General features: G+C 43.7%; 1 protein-coding gene across 3 annotated transcripts in view; it reads right to left on the bottom strand.

The window, feature by feature from the left end:
* The window catches only part of ADAMTS6 (ADAM metallopeptidase with thrombospondin type 1 motif 6), a 146,197-nt gene that overhangs the window by 66,881 nt on the left and 57,627 nt on the right, over positions 1-21,689 (bottom strand). For all 3 annotated transcript variants that reach the window (XM_070743273.1, XM_070743275.1, XM_070743274.1), the window contains exon 8: positions 7,068-7,111. In XM_070743273.1, the coding sequence (XP_070599374.1) occupies positions 7,068-7,111 (44 nt within the window). The remainder of the gene's footprint in view (positions 1-7,067; positions 7,112-21,689) is intronic.

The raw sequence follows: 21,689 nt of genomic DNA, 5'->3' as shown, positions 1-21,689 counted from the left end.
ATAATATTGGATACCTCTTTTTTAATAGGAATAAATCGCAAGTATTTCATAGCTTCACTCTTATAACTTTTATGCCTTCAAGGCAGATTATTATAATTCAGGATTCCAATTGGCTTTTCTAGATGTTCTGCACTATCTGCTTTAACTAGCATACTCAATTACGGAAGCTATGATATATAAAATACCAAGAAATACCTAGTTTAAGAGTAACTAGCAAGTAAACAAGTTAGAAATTTTTTTGCCTCAACCATACATATATCCTCTCTCATAGCCATTTCTAACCCCTTAGTTCTCTTGATTACAATTACAGTATAAAAAAAGCTATTAACTGGATATATGAATGGCATTATTATCTATAGCCAGGGGTGGACTGCTGCCCAGACGTTGGGGGGAGACACGCAGTGGGGTAGCGAAGATGGAGCTCCACCCCAGAGCACCTAATTTGCACTGAAAGGAGTTGAAAGAAAATGCAGGGCATCCTGCATAAGCCACGGCCACAGTGTGGTAGTAAAAAGTTTGGTAGCCCTTCAGTCTACAGCTGACCTAATTTTGTGTGTTTTATATCTATAGATGATTTCTATTAGCTCCCCAGCAATTAGATATGGACAATAAATGAAGATAGTCTGATGTTTTAATCTTCAAGTATATGTTTAGTTTACATAACAGTCACTGGCTCCAGACTAGGGCAAAATAAAAGTAATCAAAACAAGCTTAGCTAAAATAGATGGAAATTATTTTTAACCAACTGTAATTTATGATAGAAAAAGGTTACAATCATCGTTCCCTTCCCGTAATTTTAAAGATAACTATGTAACAATAGCATTCCATTTTCTAAATTCTACCCGTCTTTTTTCTCCAGTACCAATAATATAGTTAACACTTTTAGAATATAATGAATACAATTCACATTTATGGTTGAGGACTGAAATAATTTCTATAATCATGCTAAAAAATACCCAAACAAATGATCAGCTTTAAACCACTTTATTCAGACTATTGTTTTATCTTTCCTTTTAGGTCTATTTGTTTTCTCTATTCAAACTGCTCTGCAAAGTTCTGAACTTTGCCACTGCAACAGTAATTCTATTTCTTCCCTCTTTTTGCTTTATGAACTTTTTTTTAGGGCTCTGATTTTTTTTCTTGGAATAAGTAGCTTTTCTTTCACAGAGGGACATCTTTGGCAATTAGGAGTCTGTAATTCCTGTAAAATGCCATGGAAGCTTCCAACTCTAGATGGTGATTTTATATAATTCCCAGACCATTATTTATGCAGTCTTATCCCACTGTTTTTCATAGTATAAAAATTCCAGAAACATAAAATACATGGAATAGGTTTTTTAAAACCCCATTATGTACTTTTTAAAAACTACACTAGGGGTTGGGTTCTACTAAAGACTGCTGAAGTATGCAGGAAGTGCTCCATGCCTATTGATTTAACTTGTTACTATAAAGATATGTGGGAGATGTCATCAGAGCTGGCAGATATAATTAGAGCAGAAAAACTGTGTGAAAAGTTTGATTCTTGGTTTGACCAATCAAGTTATATGTAGAAATTAGGCAGGGAAGATGTAAAGTTCAATGCATCAAGATTCAGTATCTTCTAAAGTCAATGCAGTCCTATGCTGCATCAACAGGGAGACAATATCAAGATCAAGGGAACTGATAGCACCACTCCATACTGCACAATTGTAACTGTAATTGCATTTGGAATACTGCATCCAGTTCTGATCATATGAATACTAAAAAGACCTCAGAGAAAGTGTAGAGAAGAGAAAACTGTCAGGCAAAAACAAGCAAAACCACTCATGAATAGCCTCAATTGCTAGTCAACCAGGTTACAAGAATATGCCAGACTGGCTGTATTCCCTTGGGAATGGCAAGTTAAGGCTTCAAGGATTCTGAGGTCTGTTCCCTACTATTTACTGCAGTACCATGACTCTAAACTTGGCCCCCACTTGATCCCTCCCCCCAGTCTAATTGGTGATTCCACACAGAAACAAATGTAAGAGGTCTGGAAGCTAAATCTTATCAGGAATAGCTAAATAAGCTGGGTATGTTTAGCTTAATTAAGAGAAGATTGAGGAAGATATGGTAAAAGGTTGCACACGTGAGGATATTGATTCATTCTCCATAGGACCTGAAGGTAAGACAAGAAGCAATGTGTGGAGAGAGCTTGTCAGAGGGAGCTCTTGGAAATAACCAGGTACTTCCTGATAGAGAAAACTACTGAACAATGGAAATTTTTTGAAATTATGGATGCTCCATTGTTGGAGATTTTCAAGAAAAGATTGGACAGCCATTAGTCCAAGATGGCATGATGATTCCTGCTTTGAGCTGGGAGTTGAATTAGAAGTCCACCAAATGCTTTTCCAGTTCTATGATTTTATACAAGTACACTGAGGAACAGAGCTAGTGATCTGCAAAACAAGTATCATCTACGTCCTCTCGGCTGCAAAACAAAGAGCTTGAGATACATTTTTTCAAATTTTGGATTATCAGGAAAGAAGGATATATAGCTTTCAGATGAGAGCCAGTAAACCCTAGTAGTTTGCAAGAAAGATGAGTAAAATAAAGAAAAATGAAGTAGAAATATTTCACAAACAACCAAGAGGAGATATTCTTGTCTCTGAAATTGAAGAACAAACATCTGTCCTCTTTTCAGGGGAGAAACAGAACAGAAAAATACTTAGATTCAAATTAAAAATGATTTAGCAGCAACTCTAGAGGAAGGCATATTCTGGTGTAAAACATATAAAATATTTAGACTAGTTATTTCATTTCAAGTGCTGTTGGAATTCCAAAAGCATATATTTGTGATATGACAGACAAAATACTGACACTCATCAACTCAGTTACAATCTCACCTGCTTAGGGTTGAAATTATATCTAATAAAAAACATTTCATAAATTTAGGACTGAAAACACAGACGTTATTGTTGTAGTATACTAAAGGCTATCCAAATAGAAATTCAGTAATACAGACTTTCTCTCAACCTGCTATTGAATGGAAAATAAACTCTGCTAATAAAAGAATAATTTAATTTAATTTGTATTTCTATGCCGCCCAACTCCCGAAGGACTCTGGATGGCTTACAACAGGATATAGAAAATGCATTTTAAAACATCATGAAAGATTAAAATACAGCTAAAAAAAATCACATCATACATATCATTCAGAACAGACCTCACAAATTGCGAGATCAATGGCCCCAAGTCTGCTGGCAAAGCAAGGTCTTCAATGCTCTCCGGAAGGCCAATAGAGTGGGGGCAGTCCGGATCTCAGGGGGTAGTTGGTTCCAGAGAGCCAGGGCAGCCACAGAGAAGGCCCTTCCCTGCGGAGCCACCAACCAACACTGTTTAGCTGACAGAACTTGGAGAGGACCAACTCTGTGGGATATTCCCAGTCACTGGGAACTATGAAGTAGTTAAGATAACCTGGCCCTGAGCTATGCAGGGCTTTAATAACCAACACCTTGAATTGAGCCCAAAGACCCATAGGGAGCCATTGCAATTCGTAGAGGATTGGTGTAATATGAGGGTACCTAGGTGCACTCACAACCACTTGCATGGCTGCATTCTGGACCAATTATAATCTCCAAACACTCTTCAGGGGTAACCCCATGTAGAGTGCATTGCAATAATCCAACTGTGAGGTAATAAGGGCATGACTGACTCTGAAGAGAGACTCCTGATCCAAGTAGGGTCGCAATTGGTGCACCAGACAAACCAGTGCAATGGTCCCCTTAGCCACAACTATTAGATGTTAGTCTAATCTTAACTGTGGACCCATTCTAAGGGGGACAATTTCTCTCCCCCCACCCCCGAGTCAAGGATGGAAAGTCAATGTAGTCTTTAGGAGGCAGTACCTACAGCCACTTGGTCTTGTCTGGGTTAAGTCTGCGGTTGTTGATACCAATCCAGACCGCCACAGCTTCCAGGCACTGGCAAATAATGTTCACTGCTTAATTGAACTGATGTGGGGTGGAGATATACAACTGGGTATCATCATCATATTGCTGATATCTCACCCAAAGCATCAGATGACCTCAACCAGTGGTTTCATGTAGATATTAAATAGGAAAGGAGAGAGGACCAAGCCCTGAGGCACCCCACAAAGGGTCTAGGGGCCAACCTCTGTCCTCCTGCCAACACCGACTGTGAACGACCAGAGAGATAGGAGGAAAACCACCACAGCATGGTGCCTCCCAATCCTAGCTCCCTTAGTCGTCTCAGAATAATGCCATGGTCAATGGTATTGAAAGCAGCTAAGAGGTCAAGTAGCACCAATATAGAGGAATGACCCCTATCTCGGACTTGCCAGAGATCATCCATCAGCATAACCAAAGCAGTTTCCATGTTATAGCCAGGTCTGAAGCCAGATTGACAAGGGTCCAGATAATTCGTTTCATCCAATGACCATAGGAGTTGAAGTGCCACAACTTTCTCTACAACCTTTCCCACAAAGGGAAGGTTGGAGACTGGATGAAAGTTCTTTAATTCTGCTGGATCCAAGGAAGGCTTCTTCAGGAGGAGTTTCACCACCATCTCCTTTAATGGTTGTGGGAAGGACCCCTCACTCAAGGACACATTAACTAAAGCCTGAAGCCTCAGGTCACCTCCCTGCTGGCAGAAACCAGCCAGGAGGGACCCAGGTCCAATAAACAAGTGGAAGAACTCATTGCTCCCACAGCCTTGTCTACTTCCTCAGGAGTCACAGGCTCAAATTAATCCCATATAAAAGGACTAAGACCTGCCCCTATTGCAATTGCCCAGAGCCCCGCTCCATCCGAATCTGAGTGATTTTATCTGATATAAACTGCACAAACTCTTCAACTCTACCCTTCAGGGGCTCTTCCATTCCCTCTACATTAAGAGAGGGAATGGGTCATCTTAAGTAGAGCGGCTAAGCACCAACTATTTCTTGCCTTGTTGTATTGTATTGTTCAAGTCAAGATTGTATAAATTACCTGGATAAAATAATATACATGCTGCTCATGCTCATGCTGCTCATGAGAACTAGATAACATGGCCAATTGCATAGAAGGAATCAAAATTCAGTTAGCGATTTTGGATGAAGATAATAGCATGAACTTCGATAGCATGAGAAAATGTGAATCTTATGTCAAAAATATTGGACGCAAACATAAAATGAGGTAACTTGGCTAGATGAAAGATTCAATGTCTTAATGGATTGCAAGAAATTATAGGAAGCCCTTAAAATAACTAAAGAAATCTGCATTAGCAGAAAAAATGTGGCATTATGAAATGTAAAGCAAATATAATACAAAACAGGTGAAGTGCTTACTGAAAACAAAAGTATTCACACATATTCTGTTAAGTATTAATCAGTAATAATAGTGACCTGTACACAGCTAAATCCTGTTAATTCAATAGGATTGATCTATAATTAATTTAATTTAATTTAATTTATTTGATTTATATGCCACCCAACCCCTTGGACTCATATAGATTTGTAATATTTCTGCTGGTAAATAAAGTAATAAACATATCTATTTATCTGTATAAGTTTATACCATACAATATTTTACAAGAAAATGCTATAATATAATTATAAATGTGTTCATGAAAAGCTACTACTTGTGATAACGAAATAGAACATTAAATGAACAAAAGCTGATAAAGCTGCTATAGTGAATGCTACTGCCAAAAGATACATACATGCATGGTTCTTGAAATCCAATTCTTTAAATATCCAGCTAGTTAATATTAGCAATAGGAACTGGTAGAAGATACTCTCATCTTTCATATACCAAACATATTAGCTAGCATTAATAATATATTCATACATAAAGCTCTGCTCTCTCTCTTATCGGTGCAAATAAAACAGAATAGTAAAGGTGTGATTCTAAGCAGTTTGTTTATTTAATGTTGTATACATTTTATACACTGCTGAAAAAAAGGGGGGGCCTCAAATAACACATCCTAGATGTGAATGAATGAAATATTCTCACTGAATACTTTGTTTTGTACAAAGTTGTCTGTGCTGACAACAAAATGAAATTGATTGTCAATCGGTGTTGCTTCCTAAGTGGACAGTTTGATTTCACAGAAGTTTGATTTACTTGGAGTTATATTCTGTTGTTTAAGTGTTCCCTTTAGGGTTTTTTTTTAGCAGTATAGTTATCCTTTAAGTCTGTTAATAGATGGTTTAAATAATGGTAAACGATGAAGTAAATAAAGAATTCATCTTGGCTGCTGTGAATGAAGAACAGTTTAATTTATCCCTAGGTTCATCATAGTGAGATTTAATATAGAATTCTTATATCAGAATGAAATAGAAAGACAAGTGCCTGGACAAAGATTTTAGGTTTAAATGCAGAGTTAAAATTCAGATCACACCATATATTTTTTTACCAGGTGCTAGAGAGTATTTTGGCCCATGTATTTTGCCAGATGCTAGACAGACTTGATTTCCCAAGTAAGGAAATGGGGGAGAGGGACAAAAATCTGTCCAGGAACAGATGATTTTATCCTGCCTACATATACTTGAATATAAACAGGCATGAAATTTCAAGATCATTTAGTTATTGGGGTGGCAAACTATAATTTAAAATCAGAGCAAAGAGACTTAAATATACAGTGCATTCGGGTTTTCTGAATATTTTATGAATGCTAGCAGGTTAGGGAAGTTTTGACACCAGAGCAATCATCAGCTGTTCATATTTTCTAAACATAATAATTTTACAATTTTCTAAAACATAATGATTTTATAATGTACATTTCGATTTCTGACTGTCTTTCCTAAGGGTTCAATTTGTAATATGTGAAATGTATCAGACTAGACTTACTTTCATGATGAAGAAAGCATTGTAAGCTTCCTTTTCCCCTTAATATTGCTTTGTTTACTTCTAAACTAGTGTTTCTAGACTTTTAAAGTAATCCAAATATTGAAAATAATAATAAAATTTAAAAATTCCCTTTTGAAAGTAAAATATATTCTGAAATCTATCCTTATGTAAACAGATAAATACTGTATAGGGAAGACACCTTATCTATAGAAACATTTAAAGAATAAATGCTCATTTAGCTTACACTATGAACCTTACCCAGAGTTCCACAAGGCTTGTTTTTATATGTGCAGATGTCATATCTGTAAAGAATGAAAATAGATATGTTTATAAGAGATTCCTCTTAGCAGTACTGTTTTTAAATATTGATCACATTTCTGTAGTGAAACTCCAGCTGTCAGACTGCAATCACTGTAATTATGAGCAGCCAGCTGGAGTGTCAGCCCTACAATCTTGTATAAGCTACAAGCTGCAGTATGTTCATAGCCTCTGGTCTCAAGCCATAGAGAGACCTTCCAGGAAGTAAAAGAGGTTGAAGTGGACCTTTGTAATTTCTGGCCTTAAAAAACAAGTTAGGAAGTTTTAGCCATATGTCTTCAAAATATTAGTATTTCAACAAGAAAAACAATCATTATTCTAAATAGTAGAATCCGAAACCCACCCCTGTATATAAGGCTTTATAGACAAATGTCAACTTGAACTGCGACAAGATACAAATCAAGAACCAAGGAAGCCTGCCAGTTCATAATGTCATGTTCCAATCAATACTGTCATGTTATACTTTCAAAACCTTTCTCAAGCACAGTCACGCATATAACTCAAGAAATAACCATGGTATGCATTACTGTACAATATTATATTTTTCAAGGTAGGACTATAACTGGTAGATTTGTCAACTAAAACTGGTAAAAGGTGCTTAATATTACAGAGGACACTGATGCTTTTTACTTTTTTGGTAAGAGCTTAAAACAGTTTAATTTGTTTATATAATGTTCTTTGTAATTGTAAGAACTGTACGGTAGGTAATAATTAAACCCGATTAAAACCCTACTTATTTTTATAGTCTCACAATGAGAAATGAGAATCAGGATTTGTTTTGAGTTCTTGCTACGTCTATAAATGCACAGGTAGCAATGTATTTGTTTGGAATTTGTTTGGGGCCCGGAAGTTCAGCAAAAGTTCGGGGTTCGGGAGGTTGCTGGGAAGCCCCCCAGCCCGGCTGTCACCTTTTAAAACAGCCGGGCGGCTTCCCAGGAGCCTCCGAACGCCGAACGCGGAAGTTCGGGTTTGGCGTTCGGCTTCGGGAGGCTCCTGGAAAGCCGCCCGGCTGTTTTAAAAGGTGACAGCCGGGCTGGGGGGCTTCCCAGCAACCTCCCGAACCCCTAACTTTTGCCGAACTTCCGGGTTTGGGGTTCGAGGGGGTGCTGGGAAGCCCCCCAGCCTGGCGGTCACCTTTTAAAACAGCCGGGCGGCTTCCCAGGAGCCTCCGAACGCCGAACGTGGAAGTTCGGCTTTGGCGTTCGGCTTCGGGAGGCTCCTGGAAAGCCGCCCGGCTGTTTTAAAAGGTGACAGTCGGGCTGGGGGGCTTCCCATCATCCTCCCGAACCCCGAACTTTTGCCAAACTTCCGGGTTCAGGGTTCGGGGTGGGCTGGGAAGCCCCCCAGCCTGGCGGTCACCTTTTAAAAAGCCTGGGGGCTTCTCGGCGGCCTCCCGAACGCCGAACCCAGAAGTTCGGGTTTGGCGTTTGGCGCCCCCAGGCTGTTTTAAAAGGTGACAGCGTGGGGGGGTTTTTTTTGGTTGCACGGATTAATTGACTTTACATTGTTTCCTATGGGAAACAATGTTTCGTCTTACGAACCTTTCGTCTTACGAACCTCCCCCTGGAACCAATTAGGTTCGTAAGACGAGGTATGACTGTACTAGAGCAGCACTGGAGGAAAATCCTTTAAAAAGCATTGCATTTTATATTTGTTATATACAGTGATATCTTGGTACTCAACTGCTTTGAAATGTATCTAATTTGGTACTCAAAGCATTTTAACATAAACATTTTGTCCTGGTACTCATCATTTGTTTGGTTCTCAATGCACAAGCTAGAAGTTGTTGTGTCAACCGCCTTGTGACTCACTACATTATTCCTTATGGGAAAAATTAGTTTGGTACTCATTGCTTTTGGTACACATCACACCTCCTAAAACTAATTAACAATGAATACCAAGCTACCACTGTACTCTACCTGTTTTATAAAATATTTGATCAGTTTTGCTGAAGAATTCTTCAATGACATTTATAGGCCTAAAAAAATACGTTACGTTAAATTGTGCAGTATACTGCAGTGAAACACCATTTAACTTTGCTCCATATTTTAAAAATGACATGGCTTATGATATTAGTTTTGTGAATAGCTTATTTGATGAGTGTCATTAAATGCAAGACACTTATTCTTTTTCTCCAACAAGAAATTCTTATTCATAAAATCATAGAGGACCACCTTTCCCCAGTTGTATCTACTCATTCTGCTAGATCAGACATATCAAACTCAAGGCCCCCAGGCAGATATGGCCCATGGGGTGTTTAGATATGGCCTGCAAGACTGCCCTGGAAACCACGAAGACCAATCTGCTGTGTTTCTTATAGTGAAAATGGAGTTCTGATGGCCTCCTGCAATCCTTTGCCAGTGAAATTGGAGCTTGAGAGGGCCACGTGCAGCCCTCTCAAGCTTTGTTTTTGCTGTCAGACTGCTCAGGTCGCCACAGGCACCCCGACACGAATGATGTCAAGCTGGCCATGCCCACCCCAGCCTCCCCAAGGTCAAACACAACTCTAATGCGGCCCTCAATGAAATCGAGTTTGACACCCTTGTGCTAGATCTAGCAGAAGAGGCATGCACTTAATCCCATCCATTACAAAATGCCATTGGTGAGGCTCAGAAAAAGAACATTTTCTGTTGTGGCATTCACCCTCAGGAACATTGTTCCCTGGACAGCAGACTTTCCTAATCTGCTGGCCTTTCACAGATCCTTAAAGACTTGGTTCTGTTGTTGAACCTGGGACCATAATTGGTGAGAATTAGTACTTATTTTTGTTATATTAATTGTTATCTGACAACTCATTATCTTTGTTTTTTTATTCACTATATGCTTGTTAATCCCTATTATCCCAATGACAATTCAGATAATTTGCTCCCTTCCAATCTATGATGTCCAATCAATGATGTTCCAAGAATCTCTGCTAAGGAGCATATTAAATGAACATTTAATTCATTTAATAGGGCCCTGGGCAGAAATTGTTAAAAATTTATGAATTGGAAAGGAGCACATTATCTAAATTGTCACTACTATTGGAAATAATAGAAGAAATTATTTTGCCTCTTTTTAAAATTATGGCAGAAAAACTGTGGGCAGTAAAGTGTACAATTTATTCCACTTCATGTATACTTCCAAGTCCAAGAAGAATACCAAGAGAAAAAGTCCTGTGTTTTGGTCTTGCTTTCTGTTGAAGACTGAGAAAGAAAATGCCTATGTTTTACTGGATTAAGCACAGAAATGCCCGATCGGCGGTTTTAAACCGCCGATCGAAATTGCCTATGGGGCGGGGGGACGGTGATTCAGCTCTTTTAGAGCTGCGAACTTCCGGATTCAATTTGAACCGGAAGTTCGGCTTCTTGCAGCGCGCCAATGAGAGCGCGCTGCTGGCTTGCTGGGGAGGGTCCCGGATCGCCCTATTTAAGGGCGATCCGGATGGGACCCATGCTTTGCTGGCGTTGGAGCGAACAGCGATCGGAGCGACAGACGGCTGCTGATCGCTCTTTTTGGGACTGCGTAGCGGGGCCTACCGAGGCCCCATCCAGGCTTGTCGAGCAGTGGCTTGCCGGCCTCTGCTCTTTCTTATTCTTTTAACGGGGACGAGAGAGTAGGCAGGCTACTCTCAAAGGGGGGAGGGGTAGTTTGTGGCAGGGCTTTGGAAGCCTCTCCGGAGAAGCAATATTGCAGAGTCAGAGGCTTGCCTCTGATTTTTTAAATTCTTTTGTATTTGGTTTTATTGGGTTGGAAAGGGGTCTTTTTTATTCCTTAAGGAGTAAATAGGTGGGCCTCTCCCCTCTCTTGTAAGGGGGACTTAACCCCTCCCCTCCCACTCACTCACCCAACCTCCCCCCCAACCCCCTCAACGAGCGGTTTTTCTGGGCTGGGTTGGTAAGGTGCTTAGGGGAGATAGGTCTCCTTTAGTGGGGCACCAGGATTAGGGCGTGCGAGGCCTCGTAGGCCTTAGCATAAGGTGGGGAGATTAGGTGTACAACCTAGTGGCTCCTTCTCCCCCAGGCCCCCTGTTTGTGGTCCACTTTGGGGCTGGGATTTGGGGCTTTCCCTTTAAAGGGATTCCCCTGGTGAATTTTGAACCCAGGACCTCCCATCCCGGTGGCTGGGGTTGAGTGGGCCTGGTCTTGGGCCTGCTAGGTAGTTTACTCTTAGGTTTTTGGTGGGACAGTTGTCATGGCCCCCAAGAGGCATGCCCCTACCCAGGCCCCCTCGGGTCCCCGCCCTAAGAGGGTGAGGGCCCCTTCTTTACGGGCAAGGGAAGCGGGGGGGATGGCTCCCACCCCCCGTGTGCAACCCCCCCTGACAACCGGGTCGCTGCAGGCCCTGCGCCTGTTATCTCGGCTCAATCTTTTTCTGCTTTACTAGATCGCTTGGATCGCATGGACGCCCGCTGGGAAGCAGCATTTGGGGCTCGCAGCAGATCCAGGCCCTCAGCGGCGTTGGGAGCCCCTCCAGTCTCCAAGGATGTGCAAGACCCTGCTCCGGACCAGAGCAACCCTGTCATATGGGACTCCAGTTCGGCGGCCGGGGCCCTCGGGGCTCCATTGGATGGCAGGGGTGAGTCTGTTTCCATCGCTCCCACACCAGGTTTACAGGGGTTACCCACCTTAACCCCCCCCCCGGTGGGACCGGCCGGCCTGGGCCCCCCTTTGGGGTCCAGTATGCCTACGGTTTGCTCCCAGGTTTGGGGTGCGACCGTGCAATCGGCTTTGGTCCCTGCTGGGACGCCACTGGTGAGCACGGTGTCCACTACGGGGGGAACTCAGGGAGGTGTTCCCACTGCACAGTTGCCTCAACCACTGCCGGGATCGTCAGGGTCAACCGGGTCATCGCTGAGCGCGATTGGTACTGTAGGGACCCAGGAAGCTCCCACAGGGGCAGGCGGGACAGGGGCTGTGCCAGGGTTGTCTTCCCTCGCAGCGGCCTTTTCTTCAGCGGGGTCGGCCAGCACCAGTGTGGCCACCTCGACCGACCCCATGGCGGCTGCCATGGGTGCGGTGCCGGTAGGCCTCCCATCAACTCCTTTGGGGTATCATTTGCACCCCTCGATCAGGGATAAGATTTGGAGGGGGGAATATATCGACCTCTACACCCTGTTAAACAGGGAAGTTCCCAAGAAGGAGAGGGATGAAGAGGCCCGGACCAATCGAGCCAAAAAGGTCAAGGTGCTGAGGTGTTTTAGGTCTTGGCTTTACGCCTTCCTGACCTATGCCACCGTTATAATACAAAAGGAACTGGGTAGGGCCACGGCACTCCTTAAATACATTGACCTCATCGCCATGGCGTATTTTGAGGTCAAGGGGGATGCATGGTAGAACTACGATGAGGCATTCCGGATGAGGGTGGCTTATGACCCTTCCCTGCCCTGGGATCGGGAAGTGCCTGACCTTTGGTTTCAGGCCCAGAAGAGCGGGACGGGTCAAAGGACCGATAGCGGTCATCTGATGGAGGAGGAGCCGGCGGCACCCCGCAATGTTGCGGGGCAGGGTGTTCGACCCACCCAGCTTTGTTTCGAATACAGCGCTAAGGGCTCTTGCGCACGCTCCTCCTGTAGGTTCAGGCACGCCTGTGGTAAGTGTGGGGGCTCCCACGCCACCCACACGTGCACACGTCCCGGCAGAAACAGGAACTATAGGGACAAAAACAAGCCAGCCGTTCCTGCGACGCAAGGGACCCAGTCCGGTCAAGCTTGAGCGCTTGGCCGAACTCCTGCAGGGGTATCGCCCGCGTGAGAAGGCGGACGCACTCCTGCAGGGCTTTTGTGAGGGTTTCAGGATCCCTTATCAGGGTCCACGCAAGGCATTTATGGCAAAAAATTTGAGGTCAGTGCAGGGTAATGAGGAGTTAGTCCGGGTTAAGATTAGGAAGGAGGTGGACGAAGGGAGGGTCCTGGGCCCCTTTCCTTCCCCCCCCATGCCTAATTTGAGGGTATACCCCCTGGGAGTAGTACCTAAGAAAGCCCAGGGGGAATATTGACTTATCCATCACCTTTCCTTCCCCCGGGGGGAGTCGGTGAACGACTTCATACCGGAGGACCTGTGTTCAGTCCGCTACGCCTCATTTGACGCGGCGGTAGCTATGGTCCGGGCGTGCGGGGTCGGGGCACTTATGGGCAAGAGCGACATTAAGTCGGCGTTTAGGCTCTTGCCCATACATCCCGACGACTTCGATCTCCTGGGGTTCTGCTTCGAGGGAAGTTTCTACCTGGATCGGACTCTCCCTATGGGATGTTCAATTTCATGTGCTCTTTTTGAGAGTTTCAGTACTTTCCTTGAGTGGGCACTCAGGAGACGAACTGGCTCCGGGTCAGTCATCCACTATTTGGATGACTTCCTGGTGGCAGGCCCGGCGGGCACACCCCAATGCCAAGACCTAATGGCGGCATTCCAGGGGCTGTGTTTGTACTTAGGGGTCCCCCTAGCGCCAGAGAAGACGGAAGGACCATCCTCTAGGATTTCCTTCTTAGGCATAGAGCTAGATTCCTCCACGCAGTCTTGTAGACTGCCCGAGGATAAGCTTGTGAAGATTCGGCTCAAACTGGAGGAGGTGTCTGGCCTTAAGAAGGTGACCCTCAAACAGCTCCAGGAGCTCACAGGGCTGCTTAACTTCGCATGCTGGGTAATCGCTCCCGCTAGGGCGTTTTTACGCAGACTGTATTCTTCCATGCAGGGATTGAGCTCGCCCCACCATCGTGTGCGGCTCAAGGCAGGGGCCAGAGAAGACTTGCAGGTATGGCAGACATTCCTGGCCCGCTTTAATGGGATTTCCTTCTGGCGGCAAGATTTGCTTCTCCAAGCAGACTTGCAATTGCACTCCGACGCCTTGGGTTCCCTTGGCTTCGGGGTGATGCTAGGAGGCAGGTGGTGCCATTCTTTGTGGTCTGCCGAGTGGGCAGCAGCTGGTATTTGTAGGGATCTCACATTTTTAGAATTTTTTCCCTTAGTGGTAGCAGTCGAACTCTGGGGAGGTCAGCTCGCCAACCGGGTGGTTCATTTCTGGTGTGACAACTTGGCGGTTGTCCATGTGGTAAATTCGTTGTCCTCAAAAAACGAGAGGGTAATGCACCTGGTTCGTTCTTTCGTCAGTAGAGCTTTGGCTCTGAATGCATTATTTATGGCACGCCATGTGCCTGGATTGGAGAATGGTGCAGCTGACGCTTTATCCCGTGGACAGCTGGCCAGGTTCCGGGCGTTGGCACCCAGGGCACGGAGCACACCAGACCAGATGCCAGGACATTTGTGGAGCCTGGCGGGGCTGCAGAACATTGGAGGCAGGAGGCAGATCGGGCCATTTGGCTGTCGATAGCCCCAAGCACCCGGGCTGCATACCACAGGGCAGGTAAGGAATTCTCGGAATTCAGGGCTAATAAGGGCTACAGGCAGGTCTGGCCCATACCAGTCGACCAGTTGTTGGAGCACTGTCTGCTGTTACATCAACGCGGTCTGATTGTGAAAACTATTAGGGGTAAGTTAGCAGGTCTGGCGTTTATCGCCAAGGCTCAAGGTTTTCCTGACACGTGTACTGATTTCCGTGTCAGGAGAATGTTAGAAGGGTGGTCATGGGAACGTCCGCCTCTGGCAGCCGATACCCGGAAGCCATTATCCATATCGCAGCTGTCGGCCTTAAGCCACACGTGGGTCAGGCTGTATTCTTCACATTATGAAGCCTGCCTTTTCCACGCGACAGCGACCACACTCTTTTTTGGGGCTTTTAGGGTTAGTGAGGTTCTGGCCAGTTCTGTAAGGGACACTAGTCTGCGCGCGCTCCTGTGGAGCGATGTGTAGCTATGACCTACTGGGGTATCCATCCGCCTGCGCCAGTCAAAAACGGACCAACATGGTCGCGGCGCGGAGGTTACATTGGCACCAATGAATGATGCTGCTGTCTGCCCGGTGGCGGCTTTGGCCACATTCCGCGCCTGTCGAGGGGAAACCCAGGGATATTTCTTCTGTCACGGTAGTGGGGCTCCCCTGACTAAGTACCAATTTTGGGCCGTTACAAACCGGGCCCTAGAACAAGTTGGTGCGGACCCTTCCAGGTTCGGCACACATTCCTATCGTATAGGCGCTGCTACTGCGGCCGCCACTGCTGGTTTTGCGGATCACCACATCATGGCCATCGGCGGTTGGAGGTCCGCAGCCTTCCGTTCATACGTTAGGCCCCCCCGATAGGGACCCGGTTATTGGCCGTTTTAATTGTTTTGTTTGTTATTTCAGCCGTTGCTGGTTCCCGGCACGTGGTTTGGCTCTTTGGCCACAGTTTCGTGTTTTGGGCCGGCTGTTTTGCTGCGAGGTCTCCGGTCGTATCGCAGCTTTCCCTGGGCGCAAGGATGGACGTCGTCTGGATGGGCCGCAGGGGACTGCGCTGGGAGGGGCTCCGCCCTCTGTTTTTTGACTGGTGTCGATCCAAGAGAGCTCCCGAGTTTCTGGTGATCCACCTCGGGGGCAATGACCTCGGTGTTTTGAGTGGTTTGGTGGTGAGCATTCAGGCTCGCGAAGACCTACGGGCCATCGCTACCGCATATCCAGGCACACGTATTGTCTGGTCTGAGATTCTCCCCAGACTGATCTGGTGGAATGCTGTCTCCCCGAAAGCCATTAACAAGGCCAGGTTGAGGGTCAACCAGGCCATTGGGAAGGTGGTTAGGGAGTTGGGGGTGGTGGTGAAGCATCCCTTTATAAAATTTGGAACCCCCTGGCTCTACCGGGCCGACGGCGTTCACCTCTCAGATGAGGGGAACGCCATTTTCCTGTCGGACCTGCAGAGGTGCCTCCAGGAATTAGTTTAGGAGGCTGGGTGGGGGTCGGGGGGGCCAAGATTGAGATCTGACCCCACCCTCCGTGGCAGGTTAGGGGCGGAAATGGGCAAATAGAAGCAACTGCGCATGCTCCTTTCGGGCATCTTTAAAGGGAATTAGAGGTTCGAGCAACGTCAGGGATTGGAGAGAGGATGTCCATGGGAATCACCGGATCCAATTTCCCACGGGGATTGGAGGGTGAACTCCTCCCACACGACGAAGTGGCGTGGCTTGGATCCAGGTGAAGGTGGTACCTTCACCTGGTTCAGCAAGGAGTTCTTGCCCAATGTTGCCAAGGAATTTTATGGTAGGAATTTCCGCCCCATTAGTTTGGCTCTGCAGGTCCTTAGTTTGTTTTGAATTAAATATTCAAATTTACGTATTCACATTTATTTAAAGTTATTTAAATTTATGCTAATTAATAAATGACCCTTTATTAATCCACAATATATGTCTCAGCATCTTTACTCCGCCTCCAGGGGGCAAATGCCCGATCGGCGGTTTTAAACCGCCGATCAAAATTGCCTACGGGGCAGGGGGACGGTGATTCATCTCTTTTAGAGCTGCGAACTTCCGGGTTCAATTTGAACCGGAAGTTCGGCTTCTGGCAGCGCGCCAATGAGAGTGCGCTGCCGGCTTGCTGGGGAGGGTCCCGGATCGCCCTATTCAAGGGTGATCCGGATGGGACCCATGCATTGCTGGCGTTGGAGCGAACACCCGCCCACCCTCCGCTATCAACAGTGTGTCCTGAGGAGGTCGCCTCGGGGCCGAATAGGAATTTTTTGCGGCCTCCCCTTTAGAGGCGGCCGTTTTTTCGCCTATTCCACACTGGTGGTGCGGACTGGATTGGTTAGGGGGTGCGGCACACTTAGTTATTAAATAGGCCTCCCTTTGGTCAATGGGGTTGGCAGGTTAGGGGCAGAAATGGGAAATTAGAAGCAACTGCGCATGCTCCTTTCGGGCATCCTTAAAGGATGATGGACCGCCTCTCTCCAGGAACTAGAGGTTCAAGCAACGTCGGGGATTGGAGAGAGGATGTCCATGGGAATCACCGGATCCAATTTCCCACGGGGATTGGAGGGTGAACTCCTCCCACACGACGAAGGGGCGTGGCTTGGATCCAGGTGAAGGTGGTACCTTCACCTGGTTCAGCAAGGAGTTCTTGCCCAATGTTGCCAAGGAATTTTATGGTAGGAATTTCCGCCCCATTAGTTTGGCTCTGCAGGTCCTTAGTTTGTTTTGAATTAAATATTCAAATTTACGTATTCACATTTATTTAAAGTTATTTAAATTTATGCTAATTAATAAATGACCCTTTATTAATCCACAATATATGTCTCAGCGTCTTTACTCCGCCTCCAGGGGGCAAAATGTTGTACTGTAAATTGTGGCAAATTGTTGGTTTCGAAGATAAAATGTGGTACTGTAAATTGTAATGCCATCAAAATATGTTCTGTTGAAAGTGAATATATTCCACCACTTTGAATTCCTGAACAATATAAATAAAATGAATAATGCCTTTTCATACACACACAAAAATTAAATGTATAGCTACAGACTCCATATGCTTGAATATACACATTTGAAAATGCCTGTTTATTTTCCAAATCACAAAACAACACTCTTCAGTTTCCCTCCCCTTAAAGTCTAACAGAAAGGAGATAGGAAGCATTTGTTTTCTAAACAACATTATCTTCAATTTATTTTTATGCCTCTAAGTAATTTAGACTTTGATTTGTTGAAAAACCAGAATCAAATTATTAAAACAAAGTTTACACCAACCATTATTTTTTTAAATATGACAAACTATAGTTTTTGTATAACAGGAACCACATGTTCCTAATCTTCATCTTGCAACTCTGCCAACTGAGTGGAAAAGTATGTCAGTTTAAAGTTTGTGCAATGTTATTCATATAATGTTAAATTCTGAGCCAATGGCCCAGTTTGAATATTCAGTTCTTAAATTAGCAAACTGACAACTTTTTTAAAAAAAAAATATTATGTGTCTATATGTGTATGTTTGTCTGTGGGTTGTGTTTATATTAACAACAAAAGAAGTTCACATTTTTTTCTTCCTAGAATTTTTCTGCAACTGCAGGACCTGCTTTTTGACAGGAATTGACATAGTAGCTTGTTGCCCAAAGTTAATGTTATGGGCTGAGAGAGTGACTGGTGCAAAGTTACCCTGCTGGCTTTCATGGCTCAAACAGGACTAGAATTCATATCCTGGTTTGTAGCTGGGTGTTTTAACCACTAGACCAAACTGGTTCTGGAAACAAGTCTACAAAAATAACTGTATACACACACACACACATCTTATATAATTCACCTTTGTTCACTTGTATGAATTTTTGTTTACAAATATATTGAGAATTTAAACTATTAGAATATATTGGAACAGTAAATGAGATATTTTGCAGTAAGCAAAACTTGAAACTTTGGGTCTATCTTGTCTATGACCTCAACTTAATTTTTCCTTTTATTTTTATTTTTTATTTTATTTATAAACTATGCACCCCAGTTTTCTGACAGCCCTTCAAGACTGACCCCAGACAAGAATTCTGCACAAACCATAAACACTAACACTATCTTAGCTTTAGTATTATCATAACAGATGCTTACAATTCTCAAAGTATCTTTCTCCAACCTTTTTTAATTCTCCAGGCTTTCTTCATTCTCATTCCCTTGGACTCAGGTTTTGTTTATCAAATTATTGTCTAACTGTGCCTCTTCCTTCTGTCTCCCGAGTTCATTCTCACAATATTACCATATTAAAAGCCAGTATTTTATAGTGGTTACAATGGGATATTGGGAAGACCAAGATTCATTTCATCTTTACCTCCAGAAAAACTTTTTTTAAAACCCTCTTTTTTATTAAATATTTTTCTAAAAATATAGAAAAAGAAAAAGGCTATACAAAGCTATGAAAGAAAGGGAAAAGTTAAAAAAGAAACAAAATCATTCTAGGTGTGTAGTCACATACATACATAGTCACATAGAATAGAATAGAATAGAATTTTTATTGGCCAAGTGTGATTGGACACACAAGGAATTTGTCTTGGTGCATATGCTCTCAACGTACATAAAATAAAATATACATTTGTCAAGAATCATGTGATACAACACTTAATGATTGTCATAGGGGTCAAATAAGCAATGAAGAAGCAATATTAATAAAAATCTTAGGATATACGCAACAAGTTACAGTCATACAGTCAACATGGGAGGAAATGGGTGATAGGAATAATGAGAAAAAGTAGTAGAATAGAAGTGCAGATTTAGTAGAAAGTCTGACAGTTTTGAGGGAATTATTTGTTTAGTAGAGTGATGGCGTTCGGGAAAAAACTGTTCTTGTGTCTAGTTGTCTTGGTGTGCAGTACTCTGTAGCGACGTTTTGAGGGTAGGAGTTGAAACAATTTGTGTCCAGGATGCGAGGGGTCAGTCAATATTTTCACAGTTCTCTTTTTGACTCGTGCAGTATACAGGTCTTCAATGGAAGGCAGATTGGCAGCAATTGTTTTTTCTGCAATTCTGATTATCCTCTGAAGTCTGTGTCGGTCCTGTTGGGTTGCAGCACCAAACCAGACAGTTATAGAGGTGCAGATGACAGACTCAATGATTCCTCTGTAGAACTGAATCAGCAGCTCCTTGGGCAGTTTGAGCTTCCTGAGCTGGCGCAGAAAGAACATTCTTTGTTGTGCTTTTTTGATGATGTTTTTGATGTTAGGTGACCATTTTAGGTCTTGAGATATGATAGAACCTAGAAATTTGAAGGTCTCTACTGTTGATACTGTGTTGTCTAGTATTGTGAGAGGTGGAAGGGTGGAAGGGTTTCTCTTAAAGTCTACCACCATTTCTACGGTTTTGAGTGTGTTCAGTTCTAGATTGTTCTGGTCACACCACAAGGATAGTTGTTCAACTTCCCGTCTGTATGCGGATTCATCATTGTCTCGAATGAGTCCGATCACTGTTGTATCATCTGCAAACTTCAGTAGTTTAACAGATGGATCGTATGAGATGCAGTCATTAGTGTATAGAGAGTCATTAGTGTATGTAGGTACCTACCTACCTACCTACATACATACATACATACATACATGTAACCTTCATTATGTTTTGCACAAAATAAATAAATAAATAAATAAGAATAAAATAAAAATATGTAAAGTTGTATAGTAAAGTTTTCAATGAATGGAAATAGTAACTACAGACAAAATTTATATACCATATTTTGGAGTATAAGACGCACCGGGGTATAAGACGCATATTAGTATTTGGGGAGAAAAATAGAGAAAAGAATCTGCTTACCAGATATTCATCTGGCTAGCGTTCTTAATCTGGTCAACTTCAGCACATTATTTTATCCCCTGGTTAGGGCTTTAAAAAAATCCTATTCAGAGAGAGTAAAAATGAAAGAGCTTGCTGTTGTGGTTGGCTCTGGCCCAGCTACTGCCCCAAGGAATGTGGAGGTGGATGCAGGGGAAACATCAACATGTCATAGGCCTGTTTTATTGTCGACAGAGGCAGGTAGTGCAGTTTCCTCGGACGAAGAAGGCGGGAGTGATTTGGAAAAGGGGGGCTTGGCACACAGCCCAGGAAGCCAATCTCCATTATCTTCGGTCGATTCAGGTGCGGAAGTCTTGGACCCACTCAGGCGCAGAGTTATGTGTAGAAGAGATCAATTGAGGACATATTACAGGAGATAAGAGAGGCCACCAGTGTTTGGGTGGGGCTCTAGTAATTAGAGCTGCAGATACAAATAGCAGCATGTTGGTTTGGCTGTTGTAGAAGATTATCTGATCGCAGTTCTTCAGGACCATGCCTTACTGTTTTCCGGACTTTCTTTGTTGATTTTTCACGCCTTTGAATTGTACAGCCTTTGAATTGTACAGCCTACAAGGTTGTTTTGGGACGAGTGCTCTTTGCAATACAAAAAGGGTGCTTTGTTTCTTTTGAATTTTGTGATAAAGAACATTGTTTTGAATTTTCAAACATGTGTGTGCCTGAAATTTGTACCCTTGAATTTTCGGGAGACTCATACCAGAGAATCCGGCAGAACACTTGCAAGACAATAAGAGCTGGGGAAATCATTACCACCTGGTTAGGGCTGGAAAGAAACCTTTGGAGCAAGTAGAACAATGTAAAAAAATCTGCACACTTGGAAAAATCTTGGAAAAAAGACTTGGAAAATATTCTTCGCAAAGAGTAACAATAAAAGAGTCTTCAAGCCGCTAAGATCTGGGAACATTGTTAGCACCTGGTTAGGGCTGGAAAGAAACATTTGGAGCAAGTTAGTTGGGGATGTTTTCTGGACCTCTGACATCTGGAGCCTGAGGAGAGTAAAAAATGGGCCTATCAAGCCCACCAGAAGTCAGGAAATGGACCTTTTCCGACCTCTGGGTGCGTGGGGGAGGCCATTTTGGCCCCTCCCCCAGGATCCAGGAAAGCCTGCTAGGTCCAAAAAAGGACACAGGGCCGTGTATGCATACGTGGGGAGCACAGGGGGTTGTGCACACATGCATGGAGGAGGGGCATCATGGGACGGGGCATGGGGTCATTGAATTATGGTGTGGGCACACATCACTGTCTTAATAGATGTAAGGTAATGCAAAGAGAGCCAGATGTGAATCCCAAAAGCTGATTGAACTATTTTTCTTTAGACCTACCCACAAAGCAACTGTGATATTAGCATGGTACAATTCCTATTTACATGTGCTTGAACTCTGCGATAAAAACATGATCAATACATTAAAATTTTATATTGA

Source organism: Erythrolamprus reginae, chromosome 2, assembly GCF_031021105.1.
Source record: "Erythrolamprus reginae isolate rEryReg1 chromosome 2, rEryReg1.hap1, whole genome shotgun sequence".
Classification (NCBI taxonomy): Eukaryota; Metazoa; Chordata; class Lepidosauria; order Squamata; family Dipsadidae; genus Erythrolamprus; species Erythrolamprus reginae.
The sequence above is the reverse complement of the archived record's forward strand: the minus strand, read 5'-3'. Positions and strand labels throughout refer to the sequence as shown.